General features: G+C 33.0%; 1 protein-coding gene across 1 annotated transcript in view; it reads left to right on the forward strand.

The window, feature by feature from the left end:
* ZBTB41 (zinc finger and BTB domain containing 41) overlaps positions 1–24,422 on the forward strand; it is a 51,987-nt gene that overhangs the window by 19,530 nt on the left and 8,035 nt on the right. The window contains exons 6-10 of the mRNA XM_025368532.1: positions 535–664; positions 5,515–5,610; positions 7,359–7,465; positions 8,936–9,041; positions 14,044–14,132. Coding sequence (XP_025224317.1) covers positions 535–664; positions 5,515–5,610; positions 7,359–7,465; positions 8,936–9,041; positions 14,044–14,132 — 528 coding nt within the window. The remainder of the gene's footprint in view (positions 1–534; positions 665–5,514; positions 5,611–7,358; positions 7,466–8,935; positions 9,042–14,043; positions 14,133–24,422) is intronic.

Consider the following 24,422-nt stretch of genomic DNA (forward strand, 5'->3'; position numbering starts at 1 on the left):
TTTTTACGCATTCTTTGTCTGTCTTAGATTTTGTCAGTCAGTAGAACCCTGTCTTGTCTCCAGTTGTTTATTTGGTAAAATCATAGTGAAATTCCAAATCCAACTAATGTCAGTATTACTATGAGAGGCCTGGGCTTAATTTTGTACCACCAAATAGAAATATTTCCAAACTATGAACTCTCTTAAGTCCTCCATTTGTTCTTCCAGAGTTTTTTATTACACGCTTTCCCAAAAACTTTAGTATGCAGCCATTTCTACTTTGTTCCAGTCTGATTTCAAACAAGGAATTGGCCATTTCAATTTGTTAACTCATTAGTTTGTTCAACATTTATTCTGTCTGTTAGATGCTGAGCCCTATACTTGGTTATAGGGATATGGAAATATTATTCTAGGAATAAACAACCTAGAAGAGAAATTGCAGTGTATTATGACATATGTGCCAACAGAATAGGCATGAACTTACAGCATACCTATTAAATTTAACTTAGTATCTCCTCTTTAAACTTTAAATGCACACTCTTTTTTCCTTTTTAGGTCCTTTTCCATGTGATATATGTGGTCGCCAGTTTAATGACACTGGAAATTTGAAACGTCATATAGAATGTACTCATGGTGGAAAGAGAAAATGGACTTGCTTTATCTGTGGAAAATCAGTACGAGAAAGGTGAAGAATTATCTGCACACCCAGAAACATCCTAGTACTATCAATGAATATGATTTATAAGCATTAGGGTAACGTAAGACACAACATGCATGAATTGTGCTTTAGTTTGAAATATAAGGAAAAAAGGAATTACACAAATGTTATGGAAGATGATACGGAGTCAAGATTTGCAGGTTTTAGATGGATGATTTAATGTACATATTTTATGTCTTTCTGAAACCCCACTAAAACTAGATTAAGGGTTTTTGTTTGTTTTTTAAAAAGAATAAGCTACAAAGATAGGGACAACAGAAATGTAACAAGAATGACACAGATTTGGAAGCTATAAAACAGATGGATCAGTGGCAATTGACTTAGCAGATCTAAGAAAGACAAACCCCAAAGTGGAAATGCAGAAATGTGAGAACATAGTTTACATCACAGAATCTGTGGCAGTATTAGGTACCTCGGAACTGGGTTGAAGGAGAGGCAGAACAAGGGGCACTAGATTAAAAACTTTAGAAGTTTTAGAACTAATATCATTGGATTCTCTTCCACCATCTACTCATGCCATTGCTAGTAGACACCTGTCCCTCTCCCAAGAGTATTGCTAGACCAAAGTATGCCACATAGCTACATGATGGGGTATATTCTGCATGCTGAAAGCAGTGATCCTCAGGCCTTATGTCTGCAAATATCTTGGCTTTTAGATTTTATTCTCCAGGCAGCAGATCCGAAGGCTGTTTCCTGAAAATCTGAGCACCTAAGGGCAAATGTATTCCCTAACAAGTGGTACATCCAGATCACCTACAGTGAAGGCTGAGTTATCAAGACCATCTATGTCCTTTGCCCTTCTCATCAACTTTTTAGCCTATCATACTTAATCAAGAGCGGATAGTCAAGGATCATGATACATAAGAGGAAAACCTTTAACATAGAAAATAGTTTCCAACACAGAGAAACAGAAAAAAAAAAAAGTTTAAGGAAACAGATTATTAAGGAAGAAGAAAATTTCAAAAGAAGTAAACAATTACTTTTTTGCCTCAGTTGAAGATACAGAATCCATTAAATGAGAAAAGCATGATATATAAAAGGATCACTCAAGGAATAATTTAGAGCTCTTAGAAATTCAAAGCATGATGGCCAAAGTATAGACTCAACGAGAGGGTTAAAGGACAAAAAGTAGAGCAAAAGCCAGCAATATAAAATAAGGCCTAGAACATTAAAGGATCAGGCAAGTCTAGCATCTGAATAATAGGAGTTTTAGAAAGAAATAACAGAGAAAATAGAGGGGGAAAAGTCACCACTGAAATAATTCAAGATGATTTCCAGAGCTGAAAGGTATGAGTTTGCCAGATAGAAATGACGTATCATATGCTTAGATGAAAATAGACCTGTACCAAGGTACATCACTATGATATTTCAGACATGGGGAACAAAGGGAAGGTTTTCTGTGCTTCTAGAGAGGGAGAAAAGTCACATACATTGATTAGAACTGCTTGGACTTTTAACAACATCAACACTAGAAGTAGGACCATAAAGTAGTACCTGTAAAATTCTGAATGAAAATAATCTTCAACCTAGAGCTCTGTTCTCGACTAACCAATAAAATCTCAAGACAAAATAAAGATATTTTCGTGGTGCCAAAAAATAAGCTTTTAATGTACTCTTTCTCATAAAGCTACTGGATGTGCTCCACCATTTGGGTGTGCTCCACCAAAATGAGGGAATAAACTCATAAAGAGGAAGACAAGGGAAATAGCTATAACATGGGAGAGAAGCAAAGACAGAACACAGGAGGATGGTGAAAGAAGATCCCAGTATGTCAGGTGTACAGCATATGTAATGGGTGGACTGTTAGTAGCATGACCCAAGACATGATGGGGATTATTGCCACTGTCCCTGCTAGCATGTTTCTTCTTTTAACTAGGGAACAGAATGCTAGAAAGGTCTGATTTCTTACCTGTACTGTGCCTCTGTCTAGTACCTCTGTGTGCTAATGAGGTTCCTACTCTTATACTTTATGCCCTTTTCCTTGATTTAACTGAGGATACTCATTTCATAGAAATGTCTTTTTTCGAGCTCTCCATGAGAATTAGAGGCAGGTCATGGTAAGCTTAGAAGGAAAATATATAGAGCAGCCTACTTATTTTGACTCTATTTCTGCCAGACTTTCAGTAGCTGGTCTATTCTAGCTCTGCCAGATACTTCAAGTATGGTGAAACCTTTGTTTTCCAGTACTTTTCATCACTTTAATTACTGATGTGCCAGAAGGAGCTAGACTCTGATCTGGAGATCCTGTTCGTACTATCCTCTGGGCCCTTTATCTAATAGTGACAATATTGTTAGGTTTGTACTTGTTACTCAGGTTTTCAAAAGCATATGATATCTTGTTTAGTTTTTTATTCTTTATATATGTATTATTTCTGAGGGGGGTGGTAAGGAGAATGAGATCAGGGAGGAGTAGGGGTAGACATTCTAAGGTACTAGTAATGTTCTTATTTTGCATATAAGTGTTTACTATTCTTTAAACAGTACTTATAAATTTTTTATACTCTGCAGTATATAAGAGTTTTGTAATTAAAAAATGAGAAATGCCATGTTCTTAAAATAGCAGATACTATGGTCAAATAGGAAAGTCAGTATACTATATGAAAACATTTACGCATTGATAAATTATAAAGTTTATTATATATATTATACATTCATTTTTCCCCTTAAAGATCTTTCTGTAAAAAGAAAAAGCAAACAAGGCAAAACAAGAATCCCAAAGATAACCTTTCTATCTTTTACTACAACTATTTAATAGGTAGAGATCTGGGAATATCTTTAGGGATATTTTCCTCAAAGCTGGGTATAGCTACAGACTGTCATATTGGTGGGCCTTGTAGAAGAGCACCATCTACTGGCAAAACTCTACTTTTATTTCAGATTCATCCTTTAAACTTACTAGGTATGAGATTGAAATAAAAACCAAGTACAGTCATGCGCTGCTTAATGATAGGGCTATGTTTGGAGAAAAGCATTGTTAAGCAGTTTTGTCATCACGCAAATATAGAGTGTACTTATGCAAACCTAGATGGTATAGCCTACTACACATGTAGGCTATGTGGTTTAGCCAGCCTATTGCTCCCAGGCTACAAACCTGTATAGCATGTTACTGTACTGAATATTGTAGACAATTGTAACACAGTGGTAAGTATTGGTATATTTAAACATACTTAAGCATAGAAAAAGTACTGTAAAAATGGTATAAAATATAAAAAAGAATATATGTATTTGTGTAGGTTACCAATCATGAGTGGAGCTTGCAGGACCAGAAGTTTCTGTAGGGGAGTCAGTGAGTGAGTGGTGACTGAATGTGAAGGCCTCAGGCATTACTGTACACTAATGTAGACTTTATAAACACTGTACATTTAGGTTTCACTAAATATATTAAAATTTTTTTCCCTCAAATTAACAGCAGCTTACTGTAACATTTTTATTTTATAAACTTTTGATTTTTTCAACTTTCTTATTTATAGTAACACTTAGCTTAAAACACAATTGTACAGCTGTGTAAAGATATTTTATTTTATATAAGCTTTTCTGTATTTAAAAAAATTTTTTTTTGTTTTACTTTTTAAACTTTTTTTGATTAAAAACAAAAGACACAAACACAAACATTAGCCTAGGCCTACGCCAGGTCAGGATTGTCAGTATCACTCTCTTCCACCTGCACATCTTGTCCCACTGGAAGGTCTTCAGGAGCAGTATATGCATAGAGCTGTCATGTCCTATGGTAACAATGCCTTCTTAGAGAATACCTCTCGAAGGACTTGCCTGAGGCTGTTTTACAGTTAGCTTTCTTTTTTTTTAATAAGTAGAAGTAGTACACTCTAAATAATGATAAAAAGTATAGTAAATACATACCAGTAACATAGTCGCTTATGATTATCAAGAATTACGTACTGGACACAATTGTATGTGCTATACTTACATATAATTAGCAATGTAGTAAGTTTGTCTACAACAGCATCACCACAAACATGTGAGTAACGTATTGTGCTATGATGCCACTAGGTTATAGGAATTGTGTAGCTCCGTTGTAATCTTATGGGACAACATTGTTTATATGGTCTGTCATTGATTGAAATGTCATTCTACAGTACATGACTATAGTAGTGATAGCTAAAAGCCTGCAGAGGTCAGTCATATTTCCCTTTTGCTTTATTTCCCCTTAAAATAACTTTGTCCATTATTACTCAGCACTTTAGATATGTGGGGAAGCTTTGAAGGTTAGAACTGTAGGAATTGCTAGTGATGTACTTTGAGGAGTAATGGTTTCATAGTAGCCCATCCAGGGCCAGTGGGGCTGGAAGACTTAGGAACAGCAATAATTATATTCTGTATATAGGTTCCTTTTTCACATCAGCACCTGGAAGTTAGAAATACCTACAACATTTTATTTGCTTTACAACATTTTTTGAACAAATACTAAGCACATATTTGGAAGAAATAGTACTGATAAACTGGATTACTTCAATATTATTAAGCCCTCTATCAAAATTCAGATCAATTTAATTCAGTGTCATAATGAGCATTTTAAAATTATACTTCTTGAAAGTCTGCTTTACTTGTATAATTAAATCTCTGAGCAAACCAATGGCAAATGAGGCTGAAGTATTTTTTGTTTTTAAGGAGACAGAGCTATAATGAGCATGTTTATATACTAGTGAGAATAGTAAAGGACAAAATTATTGTAGGAGAAAGAGGAGAGAATTGTCATAATATCAGTTAGCTTGAATACCTTTCTAGTAAGTTTTCCACAAATCTATTTACTATATACATTGGCATTTTAAAAATCTTTGAATATACATATTTTAATGCAGAACTACTTTGAAAGAACATTTGAGAATCCATAGTGGAGAAAAGCCTCACCTTTGTAGTATTTGTGGGCAGAGTTTTCGTCATGGAAGTTCATATAGGTAAGTAAAACCATTTTTTCCCTTTATTAAGATGGAATTATATCTCTATTTTAGTTCTATTTTCTTATTACTTTGTTGAATTGAAACATTTCTTAGTCCTTATGATATGCAAAGTTGTGCAGAAACTTTACTGTTTGGATTTTTTTTTTTTACTAAACATTTTATTATCTTTATTCTGTGGTATAAAATATTATTAAATATTTTCTCACACCAAGTTTGCAAAAGGCTTTACTAAGGCATTATTTAAATATTTATTTCATTACTTTTCTCTGAATGAAAATTCAGTTAAACTTAGTGCATTTCTCCACTCTTTACTATCAAAGAATATTTTAATATAAAAGTAAGGCAAAATAAAAAACTCCCTATTCTCAATTTTCAAAAGTCTTTTGTGCATTAATAATGATTATAACTTATTTAGTTATTTTTATGGTTGAATCCTTGACCATATTTGCAGTTTATGAAAAGTTTTTTCTAAATAAATAATAATATAACTAATTCTGAAATGTGTGTACAATTTTAATTTTTATTAAATTGTTCTTATATATAAGGCTTTAATGTATACACTTTCATTTATTGTTTATCTTGTTTTAAGTTTAAATTGAATACTTCTCCTTTAGAGGTAGTCTAGTCAGTTGGTCTTGGTAAAATCAACACTTATTTTGGCAATTTGCAAAGGAAAGCTATTCCTTTCATTAGAATATGTAGAGAGATGGAGGCTCCAGAGATAAAATTCATTCAAGTTAAACTAATCTTAATAATCTAAGCCTTTTATACTGTCTTTGGGTGACTATAAAATGGGCCCCATTTTGTTCTATTGGTGTGAAGAAAAGCAGTAAAATGTAATTTTCATGAAGTGGAGTTCTTATGAAAGATAGAAAATGATTAAATATCAGTTTGTGGTTGATAACAATTATCTAGAATAGGGCAAATTCTCCATTATTTGCTGTATTACTCTGTTTTCACACTGCTATAAAGACATACCTGAGACTGGGTAACTTATAAAGAAAAAAGGTTTAATTGACTCACAGTTCCGCATGACTGGGGAGGCCTCAGGAAACTTACAATCATGGAGGAATATGAAGGGCAAGCAAGGCACGTCTTACCTAGGTGAAGCAGGAGAAGGAGAGAGTGGGGGCAACTACTAACACTTTTAAAGCATCAGACCTTGTGAGAACTCACTGACTGTCACAAGAACAGCATGGGGAAACTGCCCCCAAGATCCAGTTGCCTGCCACCAGGTCCCTCCTTCAATATGTGGGGATTACAATTTGAGATGAGATTTGGGTGGGAACACAGAGCCAAACCATATCATTTACTGTATCGTTTACTATCATGATATGCTTAGTCACTTGTACACTTACTTCATTTGTCTGATTCTAATTCCTTTCTGATTACTCCACTTTTGATATTTTTGAGTCTTGGTCAGTCAGCTAAATAATAACCTTAGACATTTGATAGATTCAGTGAACCAGATTTAGGATCTAATATGATGGGAAGGAATAATGTTGAGAAGTGGTTTGAGCATATACAAATGTTGAAATGCTTTCTTGAAAGAGATGAGTAGGGACCTGGGGTCAGGTGGTAAAAGACTGAAAAGGACTCTGAAGGTCATAGAAATAAAGCCAATAATGTATGAGTAGTTGAGTAGACAGCCCAGTTTTCATTGTTTATTCATCATTTATTCATTATTGAGCTTTTCCCTTCTGTGTCACCAGTTTTAATGGTGTTCAATTTTTTTTTCTTTACAGACTTCACTTACGAGTACATCATGATGATAAAAGATATGAGTGCGATGAATGTGGAAAAACATTTATCCGTCATGATCACCTTACAAAGCACAAAAAAATACATTCAGGTATACCGTGTTTTGTAATGCTAGTTCCAAAATCCTTTTTAAATACCTGAAAAGAACATAATACTTTTTAAATACCTGAAAAGAACATCATATGATGTTATGTTTATGTTGGCTATAAGTTTAATAATTTGGTTTATGCTCGTCACTTCTTTGTAATTCTGGTTCTAAAACATTTTTTAAAAACATCCAAAAGGGACATAATTTTATGACATAGTCACTGTAATTTTAATTATTTGGTCACCCTTTGTGACTGTAAAGTGTAGTTTAAAGTTTAATTTTAAATAAATTCTCAAAATTTGCATTTTGCATATTACATGGATATATCTAATAATTGCTATTGACACTTCCCTAAAGGGAGAAGCTGTGATAATATTTCTGATTTTGATTGGATTTGAGAAGTTGGTGAAACTTACATGTTAAAAGGGAAATGATTAAAATTGGGTGTTAAAAGTATATGTTATAGTGAATTTTGAAACTCTGTTTTTGGAGAAGAGTACCTTAATAATCCTGACCAATTTCAGATCTTTATACTGTATAATTTTTATATTCTGGGGATTTCTTTCGTATTTTCCTCTCAGATTGATGTTCAGGAAGTGCTAAGAGAGCCAACTCTGTGAGCACAATAATGGGAAAGAGCCATCTCTATGAGCACGGTAGAACAGGTGATTCTTATTATTATTTTAAACATAATTTTTGAATATAAAGTATGCAACAGATAGTAATTATTTTCTGAAATGATCTCAGTGAGGTAGGTTGCAGTTGTTATCACCACTTCTAAGATATACTAAAAATCAGATGACTTTTTCCATTGGAATTATGCCTTTTTATTTTTAGGAGGAGAATTCTTAATTTCTAACTCAGAGGCCACATGCCTTAATTGCACACTGGTATTGAGACAGTGATTGTTTTTTTTAAACCAAGCGTTTGTAAGTAAATGTAAGAATAGAGATGAGAAATTGGACTTACGTAGAATTTTTCATTATATTTATATTTTGGCTCATTGCAAACATAAGAAATCCTCACAGATGAAAAATCTTTTAAAAGTACAAAGATCTGAAAATGTTTGGGTCCTTTTTATAAACAGTAAGACAGCCTCATCTTAATGTGTATCAATTTGAGGTGTTTGATATATATATATATATTTTTTTTTTTTTTTTTAAATGCCTAAGTTTTGAAGTAGTTTCATTTATCTTGCTCTGTTATGTTGAAAGGTATGATTTGAAGTATACAGCAAAAGGCTATTGATTCCTTTTCCAAGCGGGGAAAAGATTCACATCCATGAAATTAAGCATAAATTTTTGAAGAAAGTTATTTGAGTAAGGAATATAGAGCAAATAGTGCAGAATAAAATGTGGCTTTACTTTCCTGTTATATTTGACATCATGTGATCTTACTGTTTGATAGTTTGTTTCTGGGGATAAAAACCTGAAAGGTATATTATAATCAAAATATTTGGGTCTTTATTTTAAGGTGAAAAAGCTCATCAGTGTGAAGAATGTGGAAAATGTTTTGGTCGTAGGGATCATCTCACTGTTCATTACAAAAGTGTACACCTTGGAGAGAAAGTGTGGCAAAAGTAAGTGAAAAAGCAAAATGTTTCATAATTTACATTGCCTGAGTCTCTGAGGAAAGTTGTAACTTTTTAAATTTACTTTGTTTAATTGAAGTTAGGTTAACCAGTTGTTTTTCTCTACATTCTGTAGCATCTCTATGGACCTAAAAGAATTCAGCAAGCATATTTTTTCCTCCTTGTTTTCAGTTAATTCAAAGGCCAGGGAGGTGACATGCAAGTTAACAATAATTAATAAAAAATCTTAGCATTTGGTTGCTGAGGCTCTTTGAGAGCTAAATATACTGACTATATATTATACATAATAAGACAGCAATTGTTAGAAAATGTTTGCAGTCAGAATTTAAACTTGTTTCTAATCATACTAAGCATTTAAAATATTATTTTATTTAAAGGTGGTATGTGCTATCTTGAACATCAGCTTTTTAATATAATTTAGATATCCAAGTTTAACTGAGGTTAGTTGCTAAGTGTAAAATGTTCAAGTAATTCATGTTTTTGGATTAGGCATTTGGGCAAATGATAAATAACAGACATGTTCTAAAGTGCCAAGAGACTTAACTTAATAGTCCTGCGCATGATTAGCAAAATGTACATAGTATATATAAATGTAGTAAATCAAAGACCAATTTAAAGAGTAGTAGAAAGTGTTGATTTGTAATCATTTTTTACATTTTCATGTGTTGGTTTATTTATTATTTATTTCATTAATTTTGTTCGATGATTCACTCATTGAATCAATGTATTCACTGAACTCTTGTATTTTGTATATGTAAGGAATGATAGTATTTGCTGGGATATAAAGACATGCTGTTTAAAAAAGGAAATAGTAACTTCAATTCATTGTGCAGATAGACTTAAAACTACAGGCTCACTTACTCCAAAGGTCCTGTAACTTTTTTTCTTCATGATTTCTTTATAACCTTACAAATTATTTGGCACAGGAGCTTTTAGATATATAAATTATATAATAATATAATATGAATATATTTTAATATATTAATATATCTTAATATAAATTATAATGTAAGATAATATAAAAATATAACTTATTTAAATAAATAATTTGAATCATCAGAAATAAGACATTTTCAAATATTAATTCATTTGCTATCATATACTAACATAAATAGCGATTTTTAAAGAAATAACTACAAAACAAAATATTAAAAGAGCAACATTATTTTACATTTTTATAAATCTCTCATGGCTTAATAGAAGACTGCAGCATTGTCATAGCTGTTGTGATATGTTATGTTGGTTGAAGCAATGAAGAAAACTTAGCCTTACATAGATACGTAGTTCGAAAAAAGAGGAATATTGTTAATAGTCTTCTCAGGTAATTATAGATATTCCTCTTTATTACTACACTAAAGCTAAACAAGTGGTAGTTTCCTAAAGGTAGTTGTAAGGTGGAATGTGAAACAGGATTAATGAGGTTTTCACACTCTATTACATTCAATCTCTTGGTCTCTTATACATTGAATGGATTTTTTTTTACCATGCATAATTTTGTAAGATCATGTGTTTGTTATTGAGAAAATATGGGCTCACTGAGTTATGCAGATTTTCCAAATGTTAGCACATTTCACAGCATGCTATTAACAGATCACATTTGTTAATATTGCCTCCAGTCTCTCAGAAAGGAGTACTGGAAAGCTGTCAAGATCACAGTGGTAAATACAAGTATTCCAAAGTTCTTATATTAGCTTGAAAGCTCAGATTTTATCATTGATAGCAAACATTGTCGGCTGTTTGTCTTGAAGTGACCAGCTCACTTCATTTCATTTTTGAGAGGTGCTTTTCCTTGAGATAACCATCATGTTTTGGTATGTAGTAGAAGTGCTTCATGTGTACTTCTCATTTTATCAGAGAATATTTAAAAGGCCAAGGCCTGAAAGGGCAAAATATAATAAAATCAGTAATCTTACTCTTTCATTACATTTTTTTCTTTTTGTGAGTATATGGTAGTAAAGAATACAATTATTAGTAAATTTTAATACTACTGCTTTACTTAGAGCTAAGTAAGATACTAGCAGTGTACCAGCAGTTTACTCACTGTTCCGTTTGCATCGTAGTGTCAATGTCAGCATAGTAAAAAAGGCAGATAATGTCTTATTATTTTGAAAAAAATGTTGATCTTGTGGACCCTGTGAAAGGAGTTTTGGGACCTACCATCACCTTTTATTTAACAGGCCTGTGGCCCTGTTGGCTGGCCTAGATAATTGAGGAACTAGAATCTGGAGACTCTACTTTTTTGCAAAGACTGGCTAATGGTGGTAGATCTAGAATATGGAGCCCTATGTATCATTTTGTGGAACTTGTGCTTCATTCTACATGTTAACAAGCCAATGAAAATTTTAAACAAAGGAGTGACACTGCTGGATTTGTATTTTAGGTATATCGCTTTTACTGATGTATGGAGGTTGGATTTGTGATGGATAAGTCCAGAGGCAAGTATATCAACCAGTTAGACAGCTGTTATAATCTGAGAAAAAGATAATGAGGGACTAAAGTCAGGAGTTGCATTAGTAATGAAAAGTGATATTTATTTGAAAAACATTTAGGCCCTTGTTAGCAATACTTCATGATTGACTTCGGGGAGTAAGGGAATAAGGGCAGTCATAGATGATTTCTATTTGCAAGCCTGGGTGGATGATTCCAGCCACTGAGATAAGAGAATAGAAGAGATGATTAATTTATAGAGGGAAATGGTGAATTGTTTGGTGTTTATTGACTTTGAGATGCTCAATATAAATTGTCAACATAAAATTTGATGGATAGTAGTCTAAATCTCAGGAATGAAGTTTGGGCTATGGATAAAGATTAAAGGTTGTGAGCATATCAAAGAGTGCTAAGGATTAACACCCCTCCAACCAATTATTTTTCTAATCTTTGCTTCTAAACTTTTTTATGGTGACTACTTCAGTAACCACTTCTTCACATTCCAGTCAGTGTGGCAATCTGACCTCTGATCTTATTCTGCTCAAACAGTTATCAGTATGACTTCCTTGTTGCCAAATCCAATAGGCATTTTTAAGTTCTTTTTTTACTGACATCTCTGCTTCAGTTGGAATTGTTTATGCTCTCCTTCCTTGAAAATCTATATGGGTTAGCATCCATGTGATAATGACAAGGTATATTTTCATAGGGTCTTAGCCATGCAAGGCCCTACAGAATTTATCCTAAGTCCACTGTGAGGAAGTTAAAGTGTTTTGTGCATATTTGTGTTGAAAATATCACTTTGTTCATAGTATAGAGCAAGGTTTCTCAGCCCAAACACTGTTGACATTTTGGACCAAGTAATTCTTTTCCTGTGTGTTGTAGGATATTTGTCAATATGCATGACTTCTACCCATTATATGCCAGTAGCACTTTTTCTCCTATCCCCAGTTGTGAAAAACAAAAACGTCTTCAGGCATTGCCACATGTTTTATGGGGGCAAAACTGCCCCCAGTCGAGTACTGCTTCCTCTTTCTCTATGTGCCCATGTATCTCTGTTTATATTTACCATGGATATGAATGGAATAAGGTAGACCAAGCATACTGGTTAGGAGTCTTTTGCCAGGGTTATTACTGACAACCTCAATTCACAAAATCCAAATTATCTGTGTAAATGTTTGTTTCAGGAGTTTGACACCAGCCTGGGCAACAAAGTGAGACCCTGTCTCTACAAAACAATAAAAGAAAATAAATTATCTGGGTGTGGTGGCATGTACCTGTAGTCTCAGCTACTCAGGAGGCTGAGGCAGAAGGATAGCTTGAGCCCAGGAGTTCAAGGCTGCAGTGAGCTATTATGATGCCGCTGCACTGCAGTCTGGTTGACAGACCAAGACCCTGTCTCTAACGAAAATAAAAACAACCATCTGTTTCATCAAGTAGAATTAAGTTCCTATAGGAGAGTCCTTTGCATGTTGTCTTATAAATGTTGGGTTGGATAAATTGAAAAATGAGGGACATTTGAAATCCTAGGCATAGTATGTTGCTATTTCGTATTGGTAACAATGTTCTAAACATTTCCAGTAAAACTCAATGGGTATGTTAAGAGCAAACTGTTTTACAGAAGATTAAGTAGCCCAAGTTTGATTTAATTATTTTGCCATGTATTCATTCCATATGAATTGCTTCCAAGGTGAGATGATGTAGCTTTCTCAATAACTGCCACTTAAATAATAATTATTTTATAAATATCTCAAATTATCACAATAAAATTTTCAGTTGAGAACTGTTAATTCAGACACTTCTTAGGCACTATGCTGTGGTACTTACTAAGTTAATTTTTTTGGTAACTTATTGCTTTATTTCTGTCTAATATTTTATAATAAAAATAAAGGACTAATTTCATTTTTAAATTTAGGTATAAAATTTATTTTATTTATAAGTTCAAATTTACAATTTTTTGTTAGGACACAAACCAATGAGAGCAATTTTACCCTTTTGATAAATGCAGGTTTTGAAATTGCTGCAGATACTTTTTAATCAGCCTGAGCATCTATTTTTTAAATTTAGTTAAGGTGTAATTTACAGAAAGTGAAATTCATTCTTTTTAGTGTATAATTCTGCAAGTCATGTAATCATCACCACAATTAAGATATGGAATAGTTTCGTCACCACAAAATTTCTGCCATGTCCCTTTCTAGATAGCTCTTCATTTCCCCTTTATGCCACTCTTGATCTGTTTCTATCCTTACAATTTTTCTTTTTGTATATTTGGATAGCTAGTAATAATAAAAGTTCAGTGACTTAAAGCAGTTGAAAATCTACGGACCTCTTTTTATAGATTCGTTTGTTGGATGTAACTGGAAGAGGAAGAACCAGAGGCAAGCTCAACACATTAAAAGTATTTCCATGTTTCTTTGGAGTTCTTTACTTTGTTAATGTGAGAATAATATATACAGTTGTAAATGAATTTGCAACTTATTTTCATTATGTTAGTTATTAATATAATTGTTAATATTGTCAGTTATTAAAATTATATTGAAAAACTCAAATCTTTTTATTTTCTTAGATATAAAGCAACATTTCATCAATGTGATGTTTGTAAGAAAATTTTTAAAGGCAAATCAAGTCTGGAAATGCATTTTCGAACGCATTCAGGTAAATTTTAATGGGTAGTTCATATATATATATATATATATATATATATATATATATATAATGTGTAATCAGAAGTAAAATATAGGCATTTAAACTTTGTTGTTCTTGGTTAAATTTCTTTGGATTTCCCCATTAAGAGTATTACTTATTATGTTGAAGTTCATGCCCTGATTGAACAATATACTCATCTTCTATTCTCTGTTATGTAAGCTTCAATACTTTTAAATATTTTATAAAACTTGAGAAAAATTCATCCATAGGATATTTAATTTTTGTAATTTTCCCTTTTCTGATTGTCTTACAGTTCTTCTTTATTTCGCTTTCTGAAGGCTTTCCTTAAGTCTTCAGATTAAATTCCTTGTTATCTTTTATTCTCTTCTCTTTTCAAAGAGTAATGCAAATATGACCTCATTGTGTTGTTTACCAAGTTACCATCGTGTTGTTTTCCTTTTTACATAGCCAGTCATGATTTATAGGTAGTTATAGTAGAATGCTTTGCGTCAGCTGCCTTCCAGAAGTTGTCATTTTTGAAATCTTTCCTTTTTCTCCCTTGGGAATGTTACTACAGTTTGAAATACAGAATATGTTAGATTCTTTCTTATATATTGTCTGAAGCCCTGTTTGCCTTTACATATAAATTAACATTTTTAAAACCTTGTTTTCCTTAAGAAACAAACCCATTTATGTATTTATGCCTGCTTTGTTTTATATTCAATTCGGATTTTGTCAAGCTGCAATTCTGGAAGAGAAAAATAAGTGATTTCATAAATATTAGAATGGTAAATAACTGAATTTGGGCAATATTAGTAGCAAATAGTTGCAGTAAAGGATTTACTACTGATACAGTGCTGCTGTTAAAAGCAAAGTTAGACACCCCTCCAAAAAAAAAAAAGGCATAATTTGGGGGAGCATAAATAAAAGTGTAAAATGAGGAAACAAACTTAATGGTATCTTCCATATCTTTTGCAAATAATTAACCTAAAGAACTCATGACTTGAAAGAGATGGTGAACTTATAGAAAGTTAATTTCAAACCATAGATGATTTAAGAATTGTGTACAACTTCAAGAATTTTTCCAGAGTAGAAATTTAGTGCTGGCTATGTTGCATCGAAATTTTTAAAAACACTGATTTATAGTTATTGGTTGGTAGCCAGGGACAGTGTGGAACATCAATCTCTAGATATTTCACAGTTAATTGGAATTAGAAGACAAGTCTCTCTGTCCTTTGAAAATTGAGGACACGGCCGGGCGCGGTGGCTCACGCCTGTAATCCCAGCACTTTGGGAGGCCGAGATGGGCGGATCAGGAGGTCAGGAGACCGAGACCATCCTGGCTAACACGGTGAAACCCGTCTCTACTAAAACTACAAAAAAATTAGCCGGGCGTGGTGGTGGGCGCCTGTAATCCCAGCTACTCGGGAGGCTGAGGCAGGAGAATGGCGTGAACCCGGGAGGCGGAGCTTACAGTGAGTCTAGATCCCGCCACTGCACTCCAGCCTGGGCGACAGAGTGAGACTCCGTATCAAAAAAAAAAAAAAAAAAAAATTTGAGGACATGAGCTCTGTGATGGAATAAGACAAAGACTATGGCTGTTATGAAATGAGAGGGAACAATATTAGAAGGCAAGAGTCAGCAAATACTTGTTGAGGGCTAGATAGTAAATGTTTTAGGCTTTGCAAGCTAATAGTCTCTGTCACAATCCTTCAGCTCTGCTGTTGTGGTTTGAAAGCAGCCACAGACATTGTGTAAGCAGATGAAGCATGCCTGTGTTCCAATAAAACTTTATTTACCAACTCCCAATCTAAAGTGACCAACAGTCTACCCAGACAGGACTTCACAGAGTGGCTTTTGCAAGAAATGGTCGCCATGTTCCCAAGTCCATTTTTGAGATTTATAGGTTCAGAAACTCAATTTTATCTGTGCATTGAGAGTTGTAAGTATTGTGAGTAATTCTTCACAGTAAATACTGGGAATAGATTAGCCAGAATGTCATTAATTTACATTCTAGAAAATGAGATATTAATGTTTACTAGCTAGGGTGTCTTTATCAAGGAAGCAGAATTGCTGAGTTTATTAATCAGAAGGAAAATTGCCAAATGTAGAGATAGAGTAAAATTAGATAGTAATTTTGTGGAATAGTTTATCTAGGAAATGGTGAAGGATTTTGAACCATCCTTACCCTCAGCAGGTGACCAGAAAAATTTTGTTCTCCAGATTTTTTTTCCTTAGTTAGGATACTCTTAGTTCATTATTTATATAGATTGCTAAATTTTTGGTTTTTAGAATTTACTTAACTAGACTTCCTCTATATCTTTTTTTTCTTCTATTAGTATGTCTTTTCTCCATATCCTCATCTGGAGAAACAATAAGATGTGTTTGTTTCAGTTTTGGCCAGTTCAGTACACCTAATTGCTTCAGATGAGTATGTACAATCAGTGCATATCCTAGGGCTTGTGAAGAGTTTGGCACTCAATAAATATTTGTTGAGTAAATAAATTTATTATGTTCTCCTATGACTCTTCTCTAATTTCTTTGATTTTTAAACCACACAGTTAGATAAATTAGTTGGAAAATATATATAAGATTTTCTTCTACAGATAGCTTTTTCTAATCATGAGTTTTGTTTGTTCAATCTTCAGAATGTAGTGATTACATCTATTCTTTAACAGTTGTCTTGATGAAACATATTCATTAAATTGGCATAAAGATGACCACAAATTTAGGACTTGATTTTAATGTTGACTGATTTCTTTATTCAAGGTGAATTTTCTTTCTAAGCTTTTTTTTTAATTGAAGTATAGCACACAAGTGCACAAATCTCAAACAGCTCAATTAATTTTTATGAATGAATCCATCAATGTAGCCACTACTCAGATCAAGATATAAAATACTACCAAGATTTCAGAAGGATTCTCTATGGCTCCTCCCAGTCAGTAACCTCCTTGCAAAGATAATGACTATTTTGATTTATATTAATAGCACCAAAAATTAATTTTATTTGAACTTCATGTAAATGGAATCATGTAATATGTAATCTTTTTTTCCGGATTCTTAATATTAAGTGTGGATTCCGTTATGACAGTAATTTGTTTCTTTTCATTTTCATCTTCATATGACCGTTACAATTTATTCATTCTACTTTTATGGATACTTGGTTTATATTTGCTTGGTTCTCTTATGAATAAAGCTGCTGTGAACATCCTTGTCCATGTCTTTTCATACACATATGCATTCTTTTCTCTTGTATATATTCATGGCCCTAGGATTCCTGGCTCATAGGATATGCATATGTTCTACTTCAGTAGATACTACTAAGTAGTTTTTCAAAGTAATTATGTCAGTTTACACCACCACCAGCCATGTATGAAAATCTCAGTTGCTTCACATTTTCATCAACATTTGATACTGTTTTGTTTTTGTTTTTGTGTTTTGTTTTTTTTTTTTAATCCATCTGATAGATACCTAACACTATCTGAGAGTGGCTTTGGCTTGCACTTCTGGGATGAGTATTGATGTTGAGGACCTGTTATTGTGCTCATTGGCCATTTGGGTATCTACTTTTATGGAATACTAAATTAATTCTTGTACTTATTTTTAAAAATTGGAGTGTCTATCTTTTTCTAATGGATTTGTAGATATTCTTTCTACGTTCCGGATATATATATATATATATTACAGATATCTTCTCCTCTATGACTTACCTTTTTACTCTTAATGATGTCTTTTGATGAACAAAGGTTTTGAATTTTAAAGACGTCATGTATCATTTTTTTCTTTATAGTTCTTTTGTGTTTTCTTTAAGAAGCTTTTGCTCAACCCAAGGTCATTAATATTTTTTGCTGTTACCTTATAGAAGATTTATTTTAACTTTCATATCTAGATCCATGAACTTTCTATAATTTGCTTTTGTGTTTGTTATTAGGTAAAGGTGAAAGTTCTTTTTTTAACATATGGTTATCCGGTTGCTTTAGCACTATTTTTTGGAAAGACGATTCTTTCTCACTACATTTCATTGGCATATTGTTGTAAATTAAGTGATCATATATGTGTGCTTTATTTGCCAACTTGTTATTTTCAAATGTGTTTATTATTTTTGTCCGTTTGTATTTTTATATAAATTTATAAATAGTCTGTTAATTTCCACACACAAAAATACTTGCTGTGAATTATTGGAATTTCACTGAACCTGTGGTCAACTTTTCCTTAATTGATTTTCTTTACAACAGCATAACATCCAGTCTGTGAACACCTCCATTAATTTGTTTAGATTTTTTTCAAAGACGTTTTGTGGTTCCTAGTGTAGCTATCTTACACATTTTGCATTACATTTATACCTAGGCATTTGATATTTTTGTATCAAATTTTGACCTTTTTTTAATTTTATTTTTTATTTGTTTCTGGTATATAGGAATAGAATTGAATTCGTTTATTGACTTTTTATCCAGTGACCTTGCTAAATTTCTTATTAAATTTTATAGTTTGCCTCTAGCTTTTTTTGAATTTTCAAAGCATGCAAACAGGTCATCTGTGAATAATGACAGGTTCGTTTTCCCCTTTTTAGTCTTTATAACACACTTTCTCTCTCTCTCTCTCTCTCTCTCTCTCTCTCTCTCTCTGTCTTTTGGGGTTGGGAAGTAAAATCTTATTACTTTGGTCACATCTCCAGTAGAAACATTGATAGTAGAGATTATTTTCTTATTCTCATCTTCAAGGGAAAAGCTTTCAATAATTCACAATTAAGTATGATATATTTATAGGTTTTTTGTAGATAGATAAGGAAATTACTATCCCTAGTTTATTTAGAGTTTTTGTCATGAGTAGTTGTTGAATTTTATGTTTTTTCTATATTGATTGAGGGATTGAGGTGATCATATTTTTTTATTTTATTTATGTGGTAAATTATACTGATTGATTTTTGAATATGAAACCTCATTTCTGGAATAAACCCAGACTGGTTTGACATAGTATCTTGCTAATGATATATTATCTTGTTTATTCTGTTCATGGTGTACTGAAGATAGAATATATCTTGTTCATGCTGGGTGCAATGGCTCACAAGCCCCTGTAATCTCAGCACTTTGGGAAGTCGAGGTGGATGGTTTGCTTGAGCCCAGGAGTCCAAGACCAGCCTGGGCAACATGGCAAAACCCCTTCTCTACGAAAAATCCAAAAATTAGCCGGGTGTGGTGGCGCATGCTTGTAGTCTGAGTTACTCTAAAGGCAGAGGCGGGAGGATCGCCTAGCCTGGGAGATTGAGGCTGCAGTGAGCTGGGATGGCACCACTACACTCCAGCCTGGGTAATGGAGTGAGAACTTGTTTCAAAAACAAACAAACACACAAACAAATGTACAGACATGCATATATCCTGTTTATGATATATTATCCTGTATAATTGAATTCAATTTGCTTATATTTTGTACATTTTTTTGGTTCACAAGACATATTGCCTATATCTTTTCCCTTGTAATGTCCCTGACAGGCTGTGTTATCATAACTATGCTGGTCTCAAAACATGATTTGGGAAATAATTTATCTTTTCCAGTTATCTGAAGGAGTTTGTGTAAAATTGGCATCATTTCCTCATTAGTGTTTTGAAGAATTGACAGAATAAATTCCTGAGTTTGTTTTCTGTAGGGAAAGGTTTTAATTAATGTTTTTTTCTTTTTTTTTATTTTGAGACTGAGTCTCACTCTGTCGCCCAGACTGGAGTGCAATACTATGATCTCGGCTCACTGCAACCTCCGCCTCCCGGGTTCAAGTGATTCTCCCGCCTCAGTCTCCTGAGTAGCTGGGATTACAGGCGCCCGCCACCACACCTGGCTAATTTGTTTTATTTTTAGTAGAGATGGGATTTCACCATCTTGGCCAGGCTGATCTCCAACTCCTGACCTCGTGATCCACCCACCTCGGCCTCCCAAAGTGCTAGGATTACAGGTGTGAGCCACCATGCTGGGCCTAATTGAAGATTTTTTTAAGTGTGTTTTTTAATTTATGTTTTAGTATGACCGTTAAAGAGCTGTCATATTTTCAATTTATTTATTCACTTTAAAGGTATTCTATTAATCTAAAATGTAAAATCTATTGGCAGAATTTGGGCTATTTTGTTATTTATCTTTTTAGTGATGATAGTCTTTAGTGATAAGCTTTTTGTCATTCCTGTTACTAGTAATATGTCTTTTCATGCTAAGGATTTATTGATTTTATTAATCTTTTGAAAGAACCACAAGGTTTTGCTGATTTTTCTCTTTGTTGATTTATTTTATTTTTCATATCTGCTTTCTCTTTGTATTTCTTCCATTTTGTTTGTATTTCTTCTTTTTTTTTAAATTATACTTTAAGTTCTGGGATACATGTGCAGAATGTGCAGGTTTGTTACATAGGTATACACGTGCTGTGGTGGTTTGCTGCACCCATCAACCCATCACCTACATTAGGTATTTCTACTTATGCTATCCCTCCCCAAACCTCCCATCCCCCGACAGGCCCCAGTGTGTGCTGTTCCGCTCCCTGGGTCCATGTGTTCTCATTGTTCAGCCTCAGTGAGGCGATGCCCCACCCTGGTTCGGCTCACCCTCCATGGGCTGCACCCACTGTCTAGCCAGTCCCAATGAGATGAGTTGGGTACCTCAGTTGGAAATGCTGAAATCATCCGCCTTCTGCGTTGATCTCGCTAGGAGCTGCAGACTGGAGCTGTTCCTGTTTAGTCATCTTATCAGCCACCAGCTTCTATTTTTTTTTTTTTTTTAATTTGCCTTTCCCTGCCTTTTTTATGTAGATGCCTAAGTTGTTAAATTTTAGTATTTTTTATTGTTTATTGTATGTATTTGAAAGCCATGTTATCCTCTGAATACTGCTTTAGTTACAATCCATACGTCATTTTTAATTTCATATTTCCATTATAATTCAGTTAAAAATATTTTCTACTGTCTGTTCTAAATTATTCTCTCATTAATGGTTTACTTCAAATTGTATTATCCAATTCCTAAATATTTGGGGATTCTCTAAGCAAGTTTATGTTACTGATACCTAGCGTAATTCTACTCTTGTCAGAGAAGATATTCCATTAAAATATTCTACATTCTTGATTTTTTACCACTTATTTTGTAAGTTACCGAGAGATTTATGTGAAAGTCTCTACTATAACCATGATTGTAAATTGTTTATTTCTTTTGATTTTTTTCATTTTTTGCTTTATGTAATTTGAGGTTATATTATTAGATATATGTAATATATGTTATATATTAAGATATGTATTATATATGTAATATAATACATGTATTATATATATATTATTAGTCAAATCTTTCTGTTGAACGGTCTTTTACATAATTATAAAATGTTGCTGTTTATTATGGTAAAGATTACCAGCACTCTTTTGGGTACTTTCATATTAAATAGATATATTTTTTACTTCCAAGCCTTCTTTGGACTTATATTTATGATATGTATCTTTTGGTATTGTTTAATTATCTATTTTGATCATCTTTATCCTTTAATTTGTATGTTTAGCTCATTTAAATTATATGTGATTTCTCACTTACTTGGGCATGAATATATCATCATGCTGTTTACACAATTGATTCCTTGATGCTTTTTTTCTCTTGTCTTCACTTTGTTTATAATCATTAAGTATTGTTGTTGTCATTTTTCCCTCAATTAACTTCTTAATTCTGTGTTCTTTCATTATGTTTTTAGTGGTTACCCAGGATAACAGTGTGCATTCTGAAATTGTTACAGTCTACCTTACCTTCTAGAAAAGATAAATAAAATAATTGAAATTGTTCATCACTTTCCAGAAACTGCAAATCTTTATAACACCCTTATCTTTCTTATCTCTTATGTATTGTATGTATTTTAATTCTTCATGTCTCTTAAAACCCAAATACATTGCTTTTTTGTTTTAAATATTTAATATTATTTAGATTTAACCATGTATTTATTCTTTACTGTTTACTGTTCTTCCACCTGGGGTCATTTTCCTTATGCATGAAAAGTTCTCTTTCATGCAGTTGGCTGGCACCATATTATTTGTTTGAAAATATTTTTATTTTACCTCATAAGTAATAATTTTTTTGACTGTAGAATTTACATTAGCAGCTTTTTTTCATTTGGCACTTTAGATAGGTTATTTTTGGTTTTGGAGCTGGTTTTGCTTTTGTTGAAAAAAATATACTATCAGTCTTATTGTCGCTCATTTGAAGGCAATGTCTCTTTTTAATTGGCTACTTTTTTAGATTTTTCTGGTTTTGGTTTTCAAAAGTTTTACTATAGTGTGCCTTGATTTGAGAGTGTGTGTGTGTGTGTGTGTGTGTGTGTGTGTGTGTTTTGTATTTTGTGAGGTTTGTAGTGTTTATTGAATCTGTGACTTGATGTCTTTCTTTTATTTAGAAAGATTCTTAGCCATTTTCTTTTTAAATATTGCTGTTGCCTACTCTCTCTCTTCTTTCGGAGACTTCAATTACATGTACATTAGACATCTTCACTTACCTCTTCTAGAGTTGCCTTTGTTTCCCATAGATTCCAATCTCTGGTAAAATTTACTTTTCCTATTTTTTCCTGTACATATTAATCATATTGATTTTTATGTCCCAGTCTTTTATGTATAATATTTGCTTTAGGTGTATGTATTGCATTTTTTCCCCTCTTGGCATTTGATCATTTGATTCTGTTTCTTGGCATACCTGGTCACTTTGTATTGAACTTTCGATTTTTTGAGTTAAAAATTACAGAAGCTCTTGAACATGTGTTCCTTCCAGATAGATTTAATTTTTTTCTCACAAGCAAATAGAATATGAGGGGACTTTGTTCTGTTTCTGGCTGCTTCTGATCTGCCTTTCTCCTAGTTCATCATTGTATTGGGGTCTCTACTGACAGCATGGTGTTTTTACTAGAGTTCCTCACTTTGGTGAGTCCTGAACTCCAATCTCTGTCTCCCATATTCTTGGGATTGCTGAATATTGGTCAACCCTGTAGCCTTCTGACTCTTGGTTTCCAGCTGTCTCACCCAGCAAATGTTTCTTTTAATAGTTGGCAAATACAGATATTTTTGTTCATTTCTCTGTTGTTCCTTCTTTTTCAGGCTCCTGACCCTTCACTTCTTTGGTAGTCCCAAACTCCAACTTTTATCTTCCCATTCCAGTGAGATTTTCTCAAGTGCTGGGCTGCAGCTTGGCCTCTATTTCCCCATAGACTAAATCTGAAAGTGCACTGAGGAGAAAATAAAGCACCTCTATACTTCCTGTGTCACCAGACCTTTCCCCCTTAGGTTCTGGCTGACTTGGCTGTGTTTTGATGCCTGCAAAGAGTAATTTGGGGGTGGAAGTTATTTTTAAAAAATCTTTTATCTTTCCCCCTCATCAGTAAGAGGCATGATATGATATAAACTACTTATCAAGTCTGAAATAAGTCTCTTAATGTACATTTTTCACATACCAATTTTTAATATCTAAAGAAAGGTGATTCTGTGGATGACATTTTTAAATTCTAAAGGCTCATAGATTCTATGATTTTAGCTATTAGTTTACATCTCTTTGAGTATTGTTTATTTCCTTCTACTCTTAATGCTTCTTTCTGTATGTCATGAAAGGGACCTTTTGGTTGCTTTATGTCTCTGATTTATGATCTTGAGATGCACTCCACTTGCATTATTGTTGTTAAATACATAATCTTACTATAGAAACTCTCACTGCAGAAAGCTTATTTCCTTAATTTGTATTTTTTCATCAAGTTGATAGTTTTCACCTTTTCTGCTATGTATCTTTAAGCACTCTAGGTTTGCTTTTTACATTTAATAATGTTAACATTTTCTTTATGAATTTTCATCTTTTTAAAAACCTAAATTGATTTTTCTATTGAAAATGATAGTTGTTTAAAATAATAATCGAAACTTCTCAAAGGAATATGCCCATTTGGATTACAGTTTTCTAAAAGTATCTGTTATTCACTAGAACTGATTGAATATTATTCTAAGTTTAAAAACATCATTGCATTTATAAAACTTTTTTAATGAAGATACTTAAGGACCATCATGCTGATTCTGTGCCAGAGAACACTCAAAACTTAAACTTTTGTCTTTAAAAGTAAATTCTGTACTTCTTGATGGTGTTAGTATTGCTGTGGTCGTGTTCTTATTTAAAAACAAATTATAGAATGCTCCTTGCATGGCAAGTATTGATGCCAGGGATTTATAGAAAGCACTTAAAAGTTCTTGCATTTTGGAAGTGTAAGTTTTGTTGTTTTCAAAGCACTCTCCTCTGAGCTTTTCCATATTATCTCTGATTATAGGCATT

The sequence above is a fragment of the Theropithecus gelada genome, chromosome 1 (assembly GCF_003255815.1).
Source record: "Theropithecus gelada isolate Dixy chromosome 1, Tgel_1.0, whole genome shotgun sequence".
Lineage (NCBI taxonomy): Eukaryota > Metazoa > Chordata > Mammalia > Primates > Cercopithecidae > Theropithecus > Theropithecus gelada.